Here is a 20,416-nt window from a genome sequence, read left to right as displayed (position 1 = left end):
GGTGCCTTATCACACTGTTATAAAAAAAGCAGCGAGTCTATTGAATATTACTCTGCCTACTGCTGACTATAAACCTAATATTTTAACTGAGGTTCTTCATTCTCCCTAGTCAGTAATTGAGCCTGTATTACCCTTCAACGAGGCCTTAACTGAGCCCATCTATGAGGTTTGGAAGAAGCCTTTATCTGCTCCTGCAGTTTCAAGAACAGTTGCGAGGAGATACAGAGTGGCACCTGAGGACCCTGCGTTTTTTATCAATTCATCCCTTGCCTGAGAGTTTGGTGGTGCAGGCTGCTTGCTCAAAGAAATCTGCTGGTGCTTTCCCACAGGTTCCTGGGGATAAAGAATCCCGAAAGCAAGATCAGAGTGCCAGGAAGGTCTTCTCTTCAGCCAGTATGGCGTTAAAGTCAACCAACGCAACGTGCCTGATGGGGAGGTATATCCATGCCTTGATGGATTCTGTCAAGCAGCTAATTCCGAAAATTCCTGTGGATGACAGGAAGGATTTTCAGGAAGTGATTTCAGTCACTCAAGCAGCTGCGAGACAGGTGATTCAGAGTGGCCTGGACACTGCTGATTCGGTGGCAAGGGTCATGGGCTCCTCCGTGGCCACCAGGAGGGCTGCCTGGCTTAAGTCATCGGAGTTCTCTGCGGACGTCCAGTCTGCTTTGTTGGACTTGCCTTTTGATGGCTCAGGATTGTTTGGCAAGAAGGCTGATGCTGCCTTGGAACGTTTTAAGGATAGTAGGGCCACTGCAAAATCTTTGGGTCTTCAGTCCAGAGGTACTACTGGTAGACGCTTCAGGGGTTCGGAAGATCTTCCTTTCGCTCTTACAGACCATCCCAGCAGCAGCCTCCGCAGCAACAGAATACGCTGTACAAGTCGTACAGGGGCAGGCAAAGATCCCGCCCTAGAGGTTGTCAATCCTCCTCCTCCTCCTCCTCTCCTTCCCAACCCCTGGCCAACGCAGCAAAGCAGCCCTAGATCCGCCATTCCGGATCATGTGGGCCCAGTGGGGGGGTCGGCTTACTCATTTTCTACAAGATTGGGAATTAATAACATCGGATCTTTTGGGTTCTCAATCTTGTAGAGAATGGGTATGCACTTCCTTTCCAGGAATTTCCTCCCAATTACCCTCCTTGCCAGGGTTATTGTTAGGAGGACCACCTGCTTCGCCTGCAGGAAGAAGTCCTGGCTCTTTTCAAAAAAGGTGCGATAGAGGTGGTTCCAGAGCAGGAAAGGGGTCAGGGGTGCTACTCCCGGTATTTCCTGATCCCCAAGAAAGATGGCAGGCTTCGGTCAATCCTGGATCTCAGGATCTTGAACCTTTACCTGAAGCAGGAAAAGTTCAAGATGCTCACTCGTGCTCAGGTTCTTCAAGCGCTGCTGGAAGAAGACTGGATGGTGTCGATCGACTTGCAGGATGCGTATTTTCATATTCCCATCCTGAAGTCGCACAGAAAGTATCTCCGTTTTACGGTTGGGTCACAACACTACCAGTTTGTGGTCCTTCCGTTTGGACTTACTACTGCGCCTCGAGTCTTCACCAAGGTGGTGGCAGCTCATCTCAGGAGAACGGGGATACATGTGTTTCCGTATCTAGACGACTGGCTGATCAAAGCGGAGTCGCCGGAGAAGGTGCTCCATCATCTGCAAGAGACAACTCAGTTGTTGCACAGGTTGGGTTTTTCGATAAATGTGCCCAAGTCTCACCTGGTGCCCTCCCAGCGCAACCTGTTCATAGGTGCGGCACTGGACACTGTTTGTCGTGCATTCCCTCCCCCTCAAAGGATTCGCGACATACAGGAGATGATTCCTTTGTTTTACAATGGAGCAGTTGTTCCAGTCCTGAAGGTCCTTCGCCTGCTCGGTCTGATGGCTTCACGCATCCTGTTGGTCAACCATGCACGCTGGCACATGAGGGCGCTCCAGTGGTGCCTCCGCAGGCAGTGGTATCAGCACAACGGAGATCTCAGGGAGTCAGTGAAGATCTCCGGAGAAACTGCAGCGGATCTGTCTTGGTGGACTTTGGAAGGCAATCTGTCTCAAGGGAAGCCTTTTCAGATTCCTCCATCGGTGGCCACAGTGATAACGGATGCGACCACCCTCGGGTGGGGTGCTCATCTGGGGGACCTGGAGGTCAAAGGTCTTTGGTCTCCAGAGGAAAGGTTGCTTCACATCAACCTTCTGGAATTGCGGGCAATACGTCTGGCGCTCAAGGCCTTCCTCCCTTCCCTTCGCGGGCGGTCAGTTCAAGTCCTGACGGACAACACGACCGCGATGTGGTACATCAACAAACTGGGAGGAGTAGGGTCGCAGTGTCTCTGCAGAGAGGCTCTGCGTCTCTGGTCCTGGGTTCAGGACCATCAGATTTGTCTGATGGCAAATCATCTGGCCGGAGTTCAGAACGTTTGTGCAGACAGTCTCAGTCGGCAGTTCTCTGCCGATCACGAGTGGAGGCTCCATCCAGAGGTAGTTCTCGACATCTTTCGGATGTGGGGGACTCCTCGGGTGGACCTGTTCGCCACTCACGAGAATGCTCACTGCATGTCATTCTGCAGCCTCCAGTTTCCAATGCAGGGAGCCTTGGGGGATGCGTTTCAGTTGAGTTGGAGCTCGCAACTCCTTTACGCGTTTCCTCCCATACCCTTGATTCCTCGGGTTCTGAGGAAAATTCACCAAGACCGGGCCCGAGTTATATTGATTGCCCCGGATTGGCCAAGAAGGGTGTGGTACTCAGACCTTCTCCACCTCTCCTCTCACCCGCCGCTCCATCTCCCTCTCAGGGCAGATCTCCTCTCTCAGATGGAGGGGCAGGTTCCACACCCCCACCTCCAGACCTTACACCTTCATGCCTGGAGATTGAACGGGGCAACCTGATTTCTTTTTCTCTCCCTCACGATGTGGTGGATGTCATTTTGTCAGCCAGGCGTGACTCCACTAAGTCCATCTATTCTTATAGGTGGTCTAAGTTTGTTGTTTGGTGCAGGGAGAAGTCCATAGACCCTTTGAGGGCCCATTTATCTGATGTTCTCCAGTTTGCCCTTTCTCTGGCACAGCAGGGGCTTGCTGTTGCCACGGTGAAGGGTTATCTGTCAGCGCTGTTGGCGTTTATCTGTTTGCCTGACCAGCCTTCTCTGTTTAAATCTCCTATAGTTTTGAGGTTTTTGAAGGGCCTCACTATTAAGTTCCCTCCTATCCCTTTTATTGTGCCTCAGTGGGATTTGAATCTAGTTCTGACATTTTTGATGGGTGCTCCTTTTGAGCCTCTTCACAAATGTCCTATGAGGCTCCTGACTTTAAAAACATTTTTCCTCGTTGCAATAACCTCGGCAAGGAGGGTAAGTGAGCTTCAAGCTCTTAGTTCCAAGCCCTCATTCCTGTCCATTCATGCTGATCGAATGGTTCTTAGGACCAGGGCTGCTTTTCTGCCAAAGGTGGTGACTCCTTTCCACCTTGGTCAATCCATTACCCTCCCTACCTTCTATCCTCCCCCTCACCCTTCCAAGGAGGAGGAGAGATTACACCGTCTTCACCCCAAGAGGGCGGTGTCTTTTTACTTGGACAGGACTAATGACTGTCGCATGGATGACCAGCTCTTTATTGGCTTTGCTGGCTGCAAGAAAGGAAGAGAGGTCCATAAGAGGACTTTGTCGAGATGGATCGTCCTCTGCATTAAGATCTGCTACTCTTTGGCCGGTAAGGAACCACCAGAGGGCATAAGGGCTCATTTCACTAGAGCTAAGTCTTCGACCTCTGCATTGGCTAGAGGTGTGCCTGTAGAGGATATTTGTAGGGCGGCAACTTGGTCTTCCCTCCACACTTTCGCGAAGCACTACTGCTTGGATTCCGAAGTGAGGACGGACGGTCATTTTGCGCGCTCTGTCCTTCAGGATTTCCTGGTCTCGAAGAGTGGACACCCTCCTCCGGGAGTGGGGACTGCTGTGGGACTCTATTCACAAGGTGAGGGATCCACTTGGCAGATGTATCTATCAGAAGAACAAGTTACTTACCTTCGGTAACGCTTTTTCTGGTAGATACAATATCTGCCTGTGGATTCCTCACTGACCCACCCGCCTCCCCGTTGTCCACTCTTCTTTGCCAGAGTATCTTTAATGAATTATTTTATTGTTAAATGTTTTATTGCATTTACTTCACACTGTGTGTTACCTTGATTTCTATACTATGTATATTGTGTATATATCTACTGTCATCGGTCCGTCCGTGTGCCTCGAAGGCACGGAAAAAAGGGCGGAACTGATGTCATCACGCCGGCGTGGGCCTGTTATAGGCGTCGGTGACGTCAGCGGAGTCTCGAGCGGAGCCGTGTCTCTGTGACGTCCACGTCGGCGTGAAGCTACAAAAAGAATTTCCGAATGTTGCTGACGCAAGGGGATATTCACAAGGAGAGGAATCCACAGGCAGATATTGTATCTACCAGAAAAAGCGTTACCGAAAGTAAGTAACTTGTTCATCTCAGAGGCAGTGTGTTAAGCATTTGTGAATATACACAGTAATACAGCAAAAACACTACAGATGGACACCACACAGGTTTTATAAAAATAAGTATTATTTATATAGACTTCACACAAGACCACAAACGACAAATCCACAATACTGTACTTAAAGTTGGTAAACGTTACTTAGTTCAAGTTGGTGATGAATGCGACACAGTTCTCACAAAAGTACCTGGATGCATCATGCAAAATAAACAAAAGTCTCACAGAGTGGGAGATGCGTCGGTTCCGTGCTTCGGGGGAGATGATGCATCGCACCTCAATGCTTGCGCAGAGTAGGGGATGCGTCTTTATCCTTACCGGAGCGGAGGTGATGCATAGATTCTCGTCCTGCGGCCTGGTTGCGATGCGCAAGATGGCCCCTCGATGCGATCGACCCTCCGGGTGCGATGCGAGAGGATGGCACCCTTGATGCGAATACGTGAAGATGCGTGCATGCCAGGTAGCTGTGCGGCAAACTCTGTAGCTTTGGTGCCGCGACAGGCCCTATGGCCCGCTTCTCCGGCGATGAGACGGGTAACCGCTTCGATTAAGTCACGCCGTTTTGGCGATGCGGCGACAACCTCGGCGGCAGTGACACGCTACTCAGGCGATGCAATGGCAACAGCGGCAGCTGCGACACGCTTCTCTTGATGAGTCACGCTTCCAGTTCCCAGCGACACGCAGGCTTTTGTAGACCGAACTCCCAGCAAGGAAACTCTGAGGGGAGCTGGAGGTAAAGTCTTTTGTCCCTGAGACTTTAGCAGGAGGCATGCACAAGTTCAAGACCTTGGAGCAATATTCTGCAACATGATGGAAGTTCTTTGAAAGTTCCTTCTCCTTTCCTTGGCAATGAAAAACCACTGCAGGCCAACCCAGCAAATGGCACACTGGCAGAAGCGCAGTCCAAACTCCTGCAGCTTCCTTGGTTCTTCTCCTTGGCAAAAGGTTTGCCTTGTTCCCAGAAGTGATCTCAAGTTCTTGGGTCTGGGTCCCAATATTTATACCCCAAAATAATTTGTTCTCTGGAGGCATAGAGGCCTCTGCCTAGTCCAAACCAGTTCTTGAGAACTCTGTTTACAGGACTCCTTCTGCCCTTTCACAGGGCAGAAACATCAGACATCTCACAGGAGGTGGAGCCAGTATTGTGGAGGGAAGGCACAGCCCTGGAGCACTATGCTGACATGAGTCCTTCTCTCCATTCACAGTGCAGGACAGAGATATCAGACACGCCACAGGAGGTGGAGCAACCATTTTGGAGGGAAGGCCCAGCATTATTCAGGTCCCAGGTTCAACTCCTCCCTCCCATTTAGATGCAGATCTCTCTATTCGACACTGGGCTGACTCAGCCTGTCTCCTGGAATCCCCCAGCCCTGTCACTCAAACTACAGACCAGGAATACACAACCTAGCAGAGGCAGGCTTGGATAGTTAGACAAGAAAATACCTGCTTTCTAAAAGTGGTATTTTCAAACACAATGTTAAAACCAACTTTGCTAAAATATGTATTTTATCATTCTGAGTTCAGGCATACTGAATTTGAATTTCTACCATGTTCCCTGAGCCAGTTAGATTAGCAAATTTTATAATCCTAACTGCCCATCCGGGCCTATGGAGAACAGGTAGCCTTGCAATAGTGAAAAACAAAAATGGCTGTAATTCACTATTAGGACATGCTACACACACCAGGGCATGTCCTACCTTATACTTACAATGCACCCTGCCCTTGGGCCTACCTTAGTGGTGTCTGATAGGAAGAAAAGGGAAGGTTTAGGGACTGGCAAGTGGGTGCACTTGCCAAGTCGACATGGCAGTCACACACTGCACACAGGCCTTGCAATGGCCGGCCTGAGACACACTTTACACGCTGCTTCTGTGGGTGGCACAACCAGTGCTGCAAGCCCACCAGGAGCATTTGATTTACAAGCCCTGGGTACACATGATGCACTGTACTAGGGTCTGACAAGTAAATCAAATACCCAATCATGGAGTCACTAATCAGTACATCAATTTAACCAAGGGAGCACTTGCACTGTGGCACTGAATAGCAGTGGCACAGTGCCCAAAGCATATAACCAGCAAAACATATAAAAAACAGAGAAGGCAATCAGTAAAAATGGAAGGGAGACTCACGCCAATGATGCCAAGTCTAACAGTTATCAACCCAGCTCTTTACAATTAGTCCTTCTAGTTGACATGTGTGCCAGATAATTGAAAGTTGGTCTTCGTAAAACCACTATTGAAGAAAACCAATGCTGGTCTTAGAATCTTGTTTAATTTCAGGCCCATTTCCTTGCTCCTGGGACCAACTAAATCTTGGAAAGCTAACCTATGCTCAACTTGTAGAATATTTAGAATCACACAACCTCCTCTGCTCTTTTTATTCTAGTTTAAGACCCAGGCATTTTAAAGAAATTGATCTGAAAAGCTCTGAAACTTTAAAATTCATATTGGGCAGAGCGAACAGCGAGGTGTTCATGCTTCTTGATACCTTGGCTGCGATCTATGTGAAATCTCAGGAACTATTACTGCAACTTCTCGCTGACATTGGAATACGAGGGCAAAACTTGGGCTTGGTTTCAATTTTTACTTGAAAACAGGAAACGCTTTTGGATGTACTGAAAATTGGCTCTATCAGGGTGTCCCTCAGGGATTGTCCCAAAAACCCACATGTCTCCTCTTATGGCGTTAATTAATTCCTTTGGCATCTGTTACGTAATACGCCAATGATATACAAGTGATTTTTTTCCACTCAACAGGAACTCTTCCAATTTCGAGTCCAGTTTCAATAACTACCTATCTCAACTGAATAATTAGTTGGATGAATTGTAATTTTTTCAATAGTAATTCGGAGAAAATTGAAATAGTACTTTTAGGAAATGGCAATAAGTTCTCTGCCTTATAGAATTGTCGAGTTGATTTTTCCATCACCCCCCACCCCACACACACACACACACACACACACACCACCTACGGATTCAGATAGGAACTTAGGAGTAATATTTGACAACCTTCTCTATTTTCATCAGCAGGTGATTACTGTGTCAGGGAACTATTTCTCTTTGATCAAGTCCCTGAAAAAGGTTTTTGATTCTCTCCCACTAGCAACTATTGCTCATGCCTTAATCTCATCAAGCTTAGACTATTTTAATAGTTGTATTTAGGCTTGCCTAAATACACAGTGAAGAGACTCCAAGTTGTCCAAAATGCGGAAGTTAGACTTGTTCTCAAACTATCTCTGTGTAGTTCCACCACTTAATAGTTAAGAGATCTTATCTGGTTTCCTGTAAAAAATCTTTAACCATAGTCTAAAAGGCCTACCATCGTACCGGTTCCTCATTTCTCTCAGACTGCTTTACTGCACACTCTCCGTTCAGAGTTCAAAGAATCTTTAATATTAAACTTCTGCAAATACCTAAATTTAGGTAACAAAGTAGAAGTGGCAGATCCATTTCCGTGTTGGAAGCTAATGCCTTTAATCGGCTTCCCCTTTTTAGATCATCTAGAAATGATGACTTTCAGAAAGCTCCTCAAAACTTGGCATTTTTCCTCATCTTCCTTGGTTTTCCATCAAACATAGTTATCTCAAACATTGTCATAACAGGTAGTGGTGCCATGGTGCCCTGTTCCATAGTCGTAGTTTGTGCTTTATAAATACTTCTTTTCATTTTATTTATGATTCTGTCAGTAAGCTAACAGAATATAGTGCTAATTTTCTAATACTTTTGGGTTCTAATGCTCAAATCGTAATTTTATGTGATACATTACTGTATACTTTAGATTTATAAATATACTACATTATTGGTGTGCACTGCTGAACCAAGAATGATTCCGCCTAGAAATTACCATGCCATGGTCTTACAAATCTGAGCTGTTTCCATAATCACCTGTGCTTGTGAAAGAGCCCACACTGAGCCAATGAAACCAGGACCAGGGGAAATCTACTGGTGACAGATATTCTTTTAGGTTCCATCAGGGTCAACTACATCCACTACCACCATTGAACATTGATTACTCACGATTTCACAAGCGAATGCTTTGTTCGACCAGAGTTGCTGCCACCACTTCCTCAGTCAGTATAGGTTCAGGCAGGCTCCTTGTTTGAGAGGCCATTTAAAGAGTTCAGCTCTTTGATCAATGGAATGGTTTCTACTCCAGGTACTTTGTAGCAGAGTAGAGCAGGCTTCACACCAGATTGGATCTGGAGGGTTTGACCCAGTTTCTTTCCTAGAGTCCGGTCCATGTAAAGAAATACTTTTTATCAAAGGAGACCAGTAGAAGGCCTTTACATGTATTTTCAAAGCAGCTTTTGGGATATATTGGTATTCACCTTGGTCCCTGGTCTTTTCTCAAGTGTATGGTAAACCTTATATAAAAAGGGCTCTGTATCCTCTAGTTCTGTCCAAGAGTATCTATTTCACAGCATTTATGCGAGGTTCTTTCCACTTGCAGAGGGTGGATGAGTATCAAGGTGTCCCTGATGTTGCGCAATGTTCCTCAGAGAGCCTGGCGGTTCCCAGGGCTTCTGTCCTGTCTGGATTCTTTTTACTGAAGTGGTCTCACGTGCTAGTTGTGCATACACCATGAACAGGCTAATTGGGTGGAACACTGGAAAAAGTGGCGTGGAACAACCTATCAATCATGTCCCATGCCATCCATCTTTACCATCTTTCACCCCAGTCTGTGAGAGGGCTGCCCCATACATGTTCCAGGAACATAGAAAAACCCTTATTTGTGGAATTCCAAGTTTTTTTCAATTTGTTGTGTTACTTTATTTCTGCCGTATATCAAGTACCCAACTACTGCTTCCATTTCTTGTGGGACCAGAGGAATGTCCAATGAAGTGGAAGTGGAACATGTGGTTAGGCTTGTTCAAAGCTTATTTGTTAAAACCATTTTCTTTGTTAAAGCTGTGCTTGGGACCAGTGGGCTTACAGTAATAAAAAAATTGACTTAATTTTGAAAATCCAATTAATAATGAGAATTATCAAATTGCCTTAAAAAGATGCATCCGAGATATGGATGAAAGATCCATACAATGGTAGTGAGATATAAACTTCTTTCCAGAGCACAAAAAGAGGGGGAACTGTAGATCAGTGTATATACCCTTTTTAGGGCTTTGGTAGTTACTTTGAATTAGATAACTTTGCATAGGACTGGGCGTGATGTGATCAGGTTTTAATAAAAATAAAGCCCAGGAATATGCAGGAAAGAATATGGTGAGTGATTGATACTACCTTAAGAACCTTAAAGCGTGTCCGAAATAAAGAACTTTCTCTAAAATATGTACGAAGGGTCAGGAAATATACTAATACCTCGGGAGTGGTGAATATGCTTTCAAGGAACAGTAAGGAGGAAAATAACAGACATAAGGCAAATTATTTGAACAGGTAGTCAAGATGATGAAAAATATTATAGTTGTTACAGGGGCAGTAGTAGGTCTCATTTGGTGAATACTAAAAATTGCCCAGCTTTGGATAACATCTGTAATAATTGTAAGGACAATCTGTGTGTATGTGGAAGGGAATTAATACATTGTAAATTGCTTAACACAGGTTGTGAAGAGCTGGGGTGTATGAATGGTTTTGTGTTTCAGTTATTAAGGGCTCCATAAAAGAAAAAATAATTGTCTGCCGAGGTGTAGTCTCATGATTGATGTAAAAGTGTAAATGTTTGAGTGTCTTGATTGCCTGGAACTCCATCATTGGTTGGTAGTTATTCATGAAACTGGGACTTTTCCAGGGGTTGTATGATGGAGGCACGCTTTGCTGAACCGCATGTGCCATTACAACATGGCCACACCATTATTGCATCTCTACCCCGCCTGCCTTTACCCCGCCTGCCTTTACAATGATTTTCACTGTAAAGTCAAGATTACTGAAGGAATATGAGTGGCTAATTCAAAACCAAACTACCCCAGCAACTAGCCCATCCAACCAGTTCCACTCTGAACCACCCGATACACCCTCTAATCTCTGCCCAAAAACGCTCAGAACCGCTCCATTCCATAGGCCCCAATGCAGGCATTTTTGCTATTTACAAACCTGGCCCAAAAGCACCATTTCCATAGATCGTTTTTCATTAAAAAAAAAAATCACACATACACTAGACACCCCTAGCCATCAGTGACCGAAGAACCTTTCACCTGGAACTAGAATCACCCCAAAAGCATTTCACGAGAACCTCCAAAGCTGGCCCAGTGGATAACATTACAAACCAGCACCTCAAAAACAACTGCTTTTCTACCAGTTCGAGTTGACTGATCCATTGGGAACTTAGAGGGGCACAAATCCCACCTGTTCCCGACTACCTCTCCAAGCTGCATCCTGATATGATCATAGGAACGTGTATGACATCCGAGGGACCCCTACCTGCGCCCGTTCAAATACAACAAAATTCAACCAAAACAACTCACCCCAAATCTCAGCCAAACCTTACCAACTCTTATCTCTATGCGCAAAACCGAAACTGGTCCTGAGCCCTAAATTCTGGGAACCCTAGCCCACTCAAACCCTAAGCCCTGGAACTTCTCTGACCCCCCCCCTGCCCGAAGCCCTAAAACCAATGCCGCCTCTAAAAACTACTCTTCTCCCCTGCCCCAAAACCCTGCCACAACCCCTCTTACCTGTCTGTGTTGAGATTTCAGTCCGGACGCTTCCTGTCCTCTCCCCGCCTATGCGGACATCTAGAACATGTACTGCCTTAATCAAGCATATGTGTGGTGTAAGGCATATGTGTGGTTAAGGCAAGTGTATTCCACTTGCAGACAATTGGCACATGTGGTTCAGGCTGTGTTAAGGCTGTTTCTCCTTTTCATAAATTGTTACACAATTACATTCATCCAGAGGTTTATGTAGGCATAGAATCAAAATGGGCGGATTCTTCTTGGTAGATTTGGAGTTTGAGGAAAAGTATTTGTTCTTTTGAAGAGAGAAAACATTTGGGGATGACCACACAAGAGTTTGGTATGAGGTTAGATCAAAGAGCCCGTCCCCTTGGTAATGAAGCTATCCTGGCTGAAGACTGCTGATAGCCAGAAACCGGATGCTTGATTCTGGTCTAGGAAAGACATGACTTGGCAGTTCCGGCTGGACTGTTCCCATGAGGCACAGGTTCAAGGCTGATTTGCATATGGCCATGTCTGAACTGGGGTGATGTGGAGTGCAAAAAAACTATGGATTTAGGCCCAGATCTCTGTACTGGGGTGAATGTATTACATTGTTCAGCATTCTGTCCATCAATTGTTGTTTTTGCACAGTTTGGTTCTGCCATGTCGACCTAGCAAGTGCACCCACTTGCCGGGGCGTAACCTTCCCTTTTCTTACATGTGAATCACCCCTAAGGTACCTCTGTGTGCAGGGTATGTGAAAGGTATGACATTCTCTGATGTGTGTGGCATATCCTGATAATGCAATACTGCCAATTTTGTTTTTTACAATTGAAAGTCAATCTGTCCTATAGGGCAGACTATATGTTTATCTATAACATCTTAAAAATATAACTTCCCACTGGGACACAATAGGAACATAACAGTATGCCTAAACTCAGAATATCAAGGTGCATCTTTTAGTGTAGATGATTTTTGCCTTCTGTGTTTGAAAATACCACTTTTAGAAAGTAGGTATTTTCTTGCTTAGCCATTCTGTGTGCCTCTGGTAGGGTTTTATATTGACTGTTTGGCTTTTGAGTGACAGGGGCTGGGGATGTGCATTTTGTTCAGACAGCCACTTGGGGGGAGAGGGGGGTTGAAGTGTGTCCTGCCTTTCCAGGGTGAGTCAGGGCCGGGCTGAATATACCTGGGCTGCATTCAGAGGAGATTTCTTTCACACCTGAATAGGCCTGGTTTGCCTTGGACAATCCAGTCTCCACCTCCTGCCAGAAAGCTGCACCAGAGAGGGCAGAACTGGTTTTGGCTGGGCAAAGAGCTTCTCTGCCACCAGAGAACAAAGGATTTTGTGTTATAAAAAGTGGGCCCCAGACCCCAGACTGCTTGAGGAAGATCTCCAAGGGCTTGAAGTAGAGCTTGCCTCCCTGTTTTTGAAGTCTCAGGGATGCAAAGACTTAACCCCCAGCTCCCCTGAACTTCCTTGCTGGCAGTCTAAGCAGGAGGTACCTGCTGCTGTTCTGGGCCTCTGTAGGTGGTTCATGCTGTTGGGAGCTGGGAAAGTAATGCAACGAGAAGGGCGACGCATCTGTACCTGATTCTGATGCATCGCCAAAGAGACCGATGCAGCACCTGCCTGTGGCTCGAGAAATCGCTGCATCGAGTGCACCGATCTATGAAGGCCGAGATCACCGAACCAATTAATATGCAGGCCCTGATGTGCGGCTTCAAGAATCAGTGCATCGTGGGACCGCGGCTGAAGAAATTAAAGTAGCACTGTTGAGCCACAGCATTGAGAACCAAAGCATCCTGATCCTCACCCATCACTCCAGGACGGCAAGTCTAAAAGGATGCTGGGGCCGCAATACGAAACCTATGCATCACTTAGCAGCACAGTACAAGCCAACACATCGCCTCTTCAGTAAGGAACCAAAGAATCACCTCCCCTGCATGGCAGTAAGGAACAGACGGATCACCTTCCCTGTGCGTAAGGAACCGACGGATCACCTTCACTGGACATAAGGAACCGACAAATTGCCTTCCCTGGGGCTGTTCTTGTTTTTGATTTTGACGCATCCAAGGTACTTTGTGTGAAAAGTGTTGCATCTGCAATTTGCTTTGAACAGAACTGTTTCTACCTTTTGAAAGTCAAATTCTTATCACGGCATTGTGGATTTGTCATTTTGGCCTTGTTTGGTTTAGATAAAGATTACTTATTTTTCTAAACTGATGTAAGATGTCCATTTGTAGTGTTTTAAATGTATTACTGTATGTATGCACAAATGCTTTACGCACTGCCTCTGAGGTAAGCCTGCCTGCTCGTGTCAAGCTACCCGGGGGGGTGAGCAGGGGTTGTATCCCACTTTCACTTACTAGGAAGAAGGGTCCCTACTTGGACAAATACCTACCTCTGCCAACTATAGACCCCCATTTCTAACAGTACACTAAGTAATCTATTTTATATGGCTGTAATTTGGTCTAAAATGCAACTTTTGATGACATTTCCATTCAGAATATGTAGTCCTCTTTCACTTCATCCTTACAGAATTCTCAATCCACACTGATAGTCCAAATACAATTTCATTTTAATAAAGCATTGCCATTGTTGGTTAATGTGCTTAATTTTTCCCATCTTTTTTTCTTTTGTTACAGATAGACCAGATATTAATTCATCAACAGGTTGAACTGTTGGAAGGTACGTGCCAATTTGTACTACGCAGTAATTTTGTTTTCTGATATCTTGAACAGCCCTTTTGAACATGCTGGGATTTCGTTCAAACGTTAATATTCTATTTTGAAACTGAGACCATTTAGGATAACTTAAACATCTATTGTATGCAACGTAAGAAACCAGTGGTCTGGAACAATTTTCAGAGTGCAGATGCTGCCTACCATGGTACATTGCTTAAGTCATAGGAACTCAGTGTTCTGGCGTTAATTTTTTTTTATTTTATTTATTTCAATTTGTATAGCGCATTATCACCCGGGGGTCTGTAAGCGCTTGTACCAGGCAAACCGACAACTCCATAGAACAGACAGCACCCCTACAACTCTCCCCAGGCTTCTCGAAACAGTATTGTTAGCATCCAACGGAATGGCAGCAACTTTGGTACCTTACGGAGATCTGGTGGAAGTTTATTCCATGCTCCCGGGAGCAAAGTAGAGAAAGCTCGACCGCCCTGAGTTGACAGACGATAGCGAGGTTTAGTCAGAAGCGTAGCCTCTGAAGACCTCAGTGCTCTACCTGGAGTGTAATTCAATAATCTACTTTTAATGTAGTTCGGTGCGTTGCCATAGATAGCCTTATGGGAGATGCATAAGTCTTTGAACAAAGCCCTCTGTCTAACAGGGAGCCAATGCAGCTGGCGCAGGAGCGGAGAAGCATGTGCCTTCCTGGGCTTCCTGTAGATTAATCTTGCTGCATCGTTCATCACAGTTTGAAGCCTCGACAGTTGTTGCTGGGACAGACCTAAATACAGTGCATTTCCGTAGTCCAGTCGCCCCAGAATCATAGCTGTCACTGCACTCCTTAGAGTAGAAAAGGACAGTAAATTAGAGATTTTACGAAGTTGCCTAAGGAGGCCTATGCATGTACCCACCACTGAGGACACCTGCTTTCTCATGGTCAAATTGCCATCAATAAGGATGCCCAAGCTTTTTGACCACAGTAGCTGGAACTAGCGTCCTGCCCAACTCCCTGGGCCAAAATCCATCGTGCCAGGGGCTGCCTACGGTGGTAATTGGCAGCACCTCTGTTTTGTCAGGATTGATCTTCAGGGAGTTGGCAGTCATCCAGTTTACTGTGTACCTCAGAATGTTATGCAAGCGTGCTTGGGCTCCAGGAGTGTCCTCTATTTGGATGATGATCTGTGTGTCATCAGCGTAATTATAGACCTGACAATCCATTTGATTGAGCGCTGAAATCGGGGGCTGGAGATAGATATTAAAAATGGAGTCATTGACCACCTGTTCCAAAATCAGTTTACTGATAAACCACTACAAACAGCCAGTTTTTAAGGTTGCGTTTGAATCAATCAATCAATCAATAAATACATTTGTAGAGTGCTCAACTCACCCGGGTCTCAAGGCGCTGGGTTGGGGGGGGGGGGGGGGTTGTGGTGCTGCTACTGCTCAAACAGCCAGGCCTTGAGGAGTCTCCTGAAGGCCAGCAGATCATGGGTCTGTCGTAGGCGGATAGGGAGGGTGTTCCAGGTTTTTTGTGGCGGGATGGGAGAATGTTCTGCCACCGGCTGTCGCTCTATGGATGCCGGGGACGGGGGCGAGGTCAGTGGAGCGAAGCTGGCGGTTCGGGGTGTAGAAGGTGAGTTGTTCGTTGAGGTATGCGGTATGCTGGTCCGGTGTTGTGGAGAGCTTTGTAGACATAGGTGAGGAGCTTGAAGGTGATTCTATTGTTGACGGGGAGCCAGTGAAGGTGTTTCCGGTGGCCTGTGATGTGGCTGTGGTGGGGGATGTCGAGGATGAGGGCTGCAGAGGCGTTCTTTGTGTTGTAGTCGTTTCTGGAGTTTGGCTGTTGGTCCTGCGTAGAGCGCTTTGCTGTAGTCCAGTCTTCTGGTGACAAGGGCCTGGGTGACTGTCCTTCTGGTACTGGTGGGGATCCATCTGTAGATCTTGCGGAGCATGAGGAGGGTGTTTAAGTAGGAGGAGGAGAGGGCGTTCACTTGCTGGGTCATTGACAGAGCGGAGTCCAGGATGACTCCCAGGTTGCATGCATGGTTAGTGGGCATCGGTGCAGCTCCCAGTGCGGCCGGCCACCATGAGTCGTCCCAGACGGAGGGGCTGGATCTGATGACGAGGGCCTCCGTCTTGTGAGAGTTCAGTTTCAGGTGGCTGATCGTCATTCATTCGGTGATGGGCTTCATTCCTTCGTGGAGGTTGGATTAGGCGGTGGTGGGGGCCTTGGTGAGGGAGAGGATCAGCTGGGTGTCATCGGCGTATGAGACGATGTTGAGATTGTGCGATCTGGTGATGTTGGCGAGCGGTGCCATGTAGATGTTGAAGAGTGTTGGGCTGAGGGGCGATCCTTGGCGTATGCCTCAGATGATCTTGGTGTCTTTAGGGCAGAATGGGGGAGGCGGAGACTCTGGGTTCTGCTGGTGAGGAAGGAGGTGGTCCAGTCATGTGCTTTGTCGCAGATCCCTGCTTTGTGGAGGCGTGTGCGGAGGGTGTGGTGGCAGGCGGTGTCAAAGGCAGCCGAGAGGTCTAGGAGGAGAAGGGCAGCGGTTTCTCCGTTGTATATCATGGCCCTGATGTCGTTTATTGCAGCGATGAGGACTGTTTTAGTGTGGTGGTTGCTGCAGAAGCCGGATTGGGACAGGTCAGGATGTTTTTCTTTTCAAGGAAGGAGGTCAGTTTCCTGTTGAAGATCTTCCTGATGACTTTTGCCGGGAAAGGGAGGAGGGAGATGGGCCGGACGTTCTTGAGGTCCTTAGGGTTAGCTTTGAGTTTCTTGAGTACAGCGTTGATCTCGGCGTGCTTCCATCTCTCGGGGAAGGTGACGGTCTCGAACGAGCTGTTGATGATTTTGCGGAGATGGGGTGCGATGGTGGAGCTTGCTTTGTTAGAGATGTGATGCGGGCAGGGGTCGGATGGTGAACCGGAGTGGATGGTGTTCATGGTTTTGATGGTGTCTTTGTCGTTGAAGTGGGTCCAGGAAAGCAGGGGGTTGATGTTGATGTGGCTGGGGGGCGGTGGGTCTGAGGTGTCTGTCAGTCGGGGAGGCCTGGATGCTGAAGCTGTTGTGAATGTCTTGTGGTGGAAGAAGGTGGCTAGGGAGTCTCAGAGGTCCTGTGATGGCAGGATGTCGTTTGAGTTGGAGCTGGGTTTGGAGAGTTCCTTCATGATTTCGAAGAACTCTTTGCTGTTGTGTGCATTGATGTCAATGCGCTCTTTGAAGGATGTCCTTTTGACGGTATGGATGAATTGGTGTTAAATGCGGATGACGTTCTTGTAGGCTGTGCTGCTGTCTGGTCTCTGTTCATTGGTCCACTTCTTCTCGAGACTACGGCAGGCCTGCTTCGATGCCTGGAGGTCGGCGGTGAGCCAGATGGCTTTTCTGTTGGAGCGTCTGTTCAAGGGTTTTTTGATCGGGCAAGAGTGTTCGCGCAGTTACCGATCCATTGCCTGAGGTTGAGGGCGGCAGAGTCGGTGTCTGTAGTGTCCGTTGTTGGGTTTCGGGTGAGGGTGGTGATTACCTGGTCTTCAGTGACTTTGCTCCAGTTGTGATGGGGGGCCCGTTGTGTGCGCTGACGTGTTTTTGGCTTCTTGAAAGGGAAGTGGACGCAACAGTGGTCAGTCCAGTGGAGTTCAGTGGTGTGGCTGAAGATGATGTAGTTGCTGGCTGAGAAGATGGGGTTGAGCGTGTGTCCGGCGGAGTGGGTGGGAGTCGTGACTAGCTATTTGAGTCAGAGGTTGTCCAGCAGGGTGGTGGAGTTGCTGTTGTTGGTGTTCTCGAGGTGGAAGTTCAGGTCTCCGAGGAGGATATAGTCTGTGGACGCAAGGGCGTGCGTGCTGACAAAGTCGGCGATGGAGTCGCTGAACTGTGGCAGGGGACCGGGTGGTCTGTAGATGAGGGTTTCTCCGAGGGTGGTGATGGGGTCAGTGTGGATCTGGAAGTGCAGGTGTTCAGCGGTGATAAGTGTGTCGTTGGTGCTGGTAATGATTCTGAGGGTGTTTCTGAGGACAATGCGATTCCTCCTCCTGTTCCAATGGAGCGGTCCATGCGGGTGATCTTGTAGCAGTCAGGGATGGCTATGGCGATGTTGGGTGCGAGGAGGGGTTCATCCGGGTCGGCGCCAGGAAGGTGACGTCTGGGGAGGTGGAGTCAAGTAGGTCCCAGAGTTCGATGGCGTGTTTGCGGGCGCAGCGGGTGTTGAATGAACGTTTGTCCTTTACAGCCACTAGGTGAGAAGGGAGGGTGTTCCATGTGGTGACAGCAAGAAAAGAGAAATAAGTGCCACCCCATTTCCCCCTTAATTCTCTGGATCATGATCAACATGGCAAGAGAGGAACACCGGGCTCTTGCTGTAGTATGGAGTGATCCTCCTGACCAGGTACTGCAGACCTGCCTGATTGAAGCCTCTATGGGCCATCTTAAGCCCCTGAAACAGTACGGTCTCCTTGATTGGCAGCCAGTGCATCTTTATGGAGATGACTGCTATGATTGCCTGTCTGAAGTTTTAAAAGAAGCGGAGCTGTGGCATTCTGTAGCAGCTGGAGTATTTTAAGTTGATATGCCGGTAGGCCCCAGTGAAATTAGTTGACTTAGTCCAGTCGATAAGAGATAAGGGAATGCACTACAATCTTCTGGTACTGCATTGGTAGCGGGTACAGAGATGTATTCGGTGATTATAAAAGTCTGAAGCAGAGGCCTACCACGCCATCCACCTGTGGGCGCCAAAAGAAGTTCTATTAAACTTCACACCTAGATTAGGTGGTATGGTAACCAGGGCTGGCTCAGACCAGACTGGGCCAGCATTTGCCATCCGAGATGATGGGGGGGGGGGTGTATGGCAAATAGCAAGACTCATCTACTGGAAGACGGCCATAAGACAGAGTTTGAGCCTATTAAAGTCATTTGGTACACTTTGAAAGTAAGGAGGATCTCAGTGTCGTCAGGTTAGGACACAACCAGAATGCTGAAGGATTTAACATGTGCAACCAAAGGTGTCGTATCAATGTTGAACAGCATCAGGCTCCGATCAGAGCCCTGGGAAACTCCGAACTGGATCAGAAGCCTCGGGTGATATCTAAACCGATTGGCTTTTGTCTAACAAGAATGATAGGATCCAGGCCAGCATAGATTCCCTTCTGACTTTATATTCTAGCTGTTGCAATAGAATGGAGTGGGACACTTTATAAAATGTGGATAGATCTAAAAGTCACAATGTGACCCATTTACCTTGATCTGCCACAAGCTTAATGATGTCAGTGACTTCACAAAAGCTGGATTCCATGCTATAACCTGGCCAAAAGCCAGATTGAGAAGAAGGCAGCAGTTGGTATTGTTCTAAGTACTTCGACAATTTCCAATTAACCAGCTTATCTAGTATCTTAGAAAAAGCATGCAATACAATGATGGATCTGAAGTTAGCCATAATTGATCACCGGTCTCCTGCTTCATATATTTGCCACAGGATATTGTGCAACGCTTAACTTTTTGACAGTCTTATAGACTGTCGCATAGTTGTTGGTGGGGGATGTTGCTACATTTTTTTTTGAAAGTAGCGCATGTTAACTAGTGCTGCCAGGACTGCTAAAGCATTCCCAGACTTCTTGGTGGGTATGGAAGATAAGTGGACAATACTCTGTCCTCTCTAGTCCTGCAGCATGAACAATAGATGCAAACAAAGGAAGGTAGTATCCATGGTAAAACATACTTTTACTGTGAGAACAAAGTATAACAAATGGTGTTCCAACAAAGAGTAGACTTGTCGCTGACCCAGAGCTGGATAAAAGCGGACAGCATGACTGGTGCCGAGCCAGGACGAGCACGGATGGGCACAGACAGGTGTGTTAGGTGTACCAGTGGATCGCCTTAAATGGGGCAGCAACATCCCCCACCAACAACTATGCAACAGTCTATAAGACTGTCTAAAAGTTATGGGATAGTGCAGCCCCCTTCACCCTTATCTACTTGTATATGAAACATTGTACCATCTCAAGGAATCTACTTTAAGGCTATCAACTCGTTTTTTGCTAAGATCTACATTTTTTCCTTTCCTTTCATACCTGGGCACATTTTGCTTTACACCCAGGGAGCTGCATGTTAGCAGCTCCCTGGGTGTATAAAGCAATACTGGCTCTTGCAGGAGGCCGAATCCAGCCTGGACTGCGGGGGGATTCAGGCACCCCCACTGTCCCTGAGGAGATGACCTTGCCCCGGTTAATGGGGTCCCAGGGGCAGTAAATTGCCTGGGAAGGGGCCAAACAGACCCCCTACCTTAAAAAGAAAAGAAAAATGGCCTGGACCCTGGCGATGGGTCCCTGGGACCAAATATGGCTTGGGAAGGTGGGCCGCTTGGTTCCCCTCCCTTGAAAAAAATAAATACTTTTAAAAAAATGGTCAGGCCCCAGGGAATTGGGCCCCCGGGCCGGGTAATTGGCCTGCGGATGGGGGCCGCGCAGTCCCCCTTCCATTTAATTTAAAAAAAATGAAACAATGGGTCAGGCCCCAGGGAAAAAGTTCCCCGGGGCCCAAAACGTTCAAGAGAAGGGTGGCCACACAGTTTCCCTTACTCAAAAAAAAATAAACCTTCCAAAGCCTGTAACTCGCCGGAGGCCCCAACCAATTTGTCAA

The 20,416-nt window shown here is 47.3% G+C and overlaps 1 protein-coding gene across 2 annotated transcripts in view; it reads left to right on the top strand.

Annotated features, from left to right (window-relative positions):
- The window catches only part of LOC147683691 (phospholipid scramblase 1-like), a 246,055-nt gene that overhangs the window by 139,612 nt on the left and 86,027 nt on the right, over positions 1 to 20,416 (top strand). For both annotated transcript variants that reach the window (XM_086944072.1, XM_086944073.1), the window contains exon 6: positions 13,753 to 13,795. In XM_086944072.1, the coding sequence (XP_086800198.1) occupies positions 13,753 to 13,795 (43 nt within the window). The remainder of the gene's footprint in view (positions 1 to 13,752; positions 13,796 to 20,416) is intronic.

The sequence above is a fragment of the Lissotriton vulgaris genome, chromosome 11, assembly GCF_964263255.1.
Source record: "Lissotriton vulgaris chromosome 11, aLisVul1.2, whole genome shotgun sequence".
Lineage (NCBI taxonomy): Eukaryota > Metazoa > Chordata > Amphibia > Caudata > Salamandridae > Lissotriton > Lissotriton vulgaris.
This window is presented reverse-complemented; position numbering and strand designations above follow the sequence as displayed.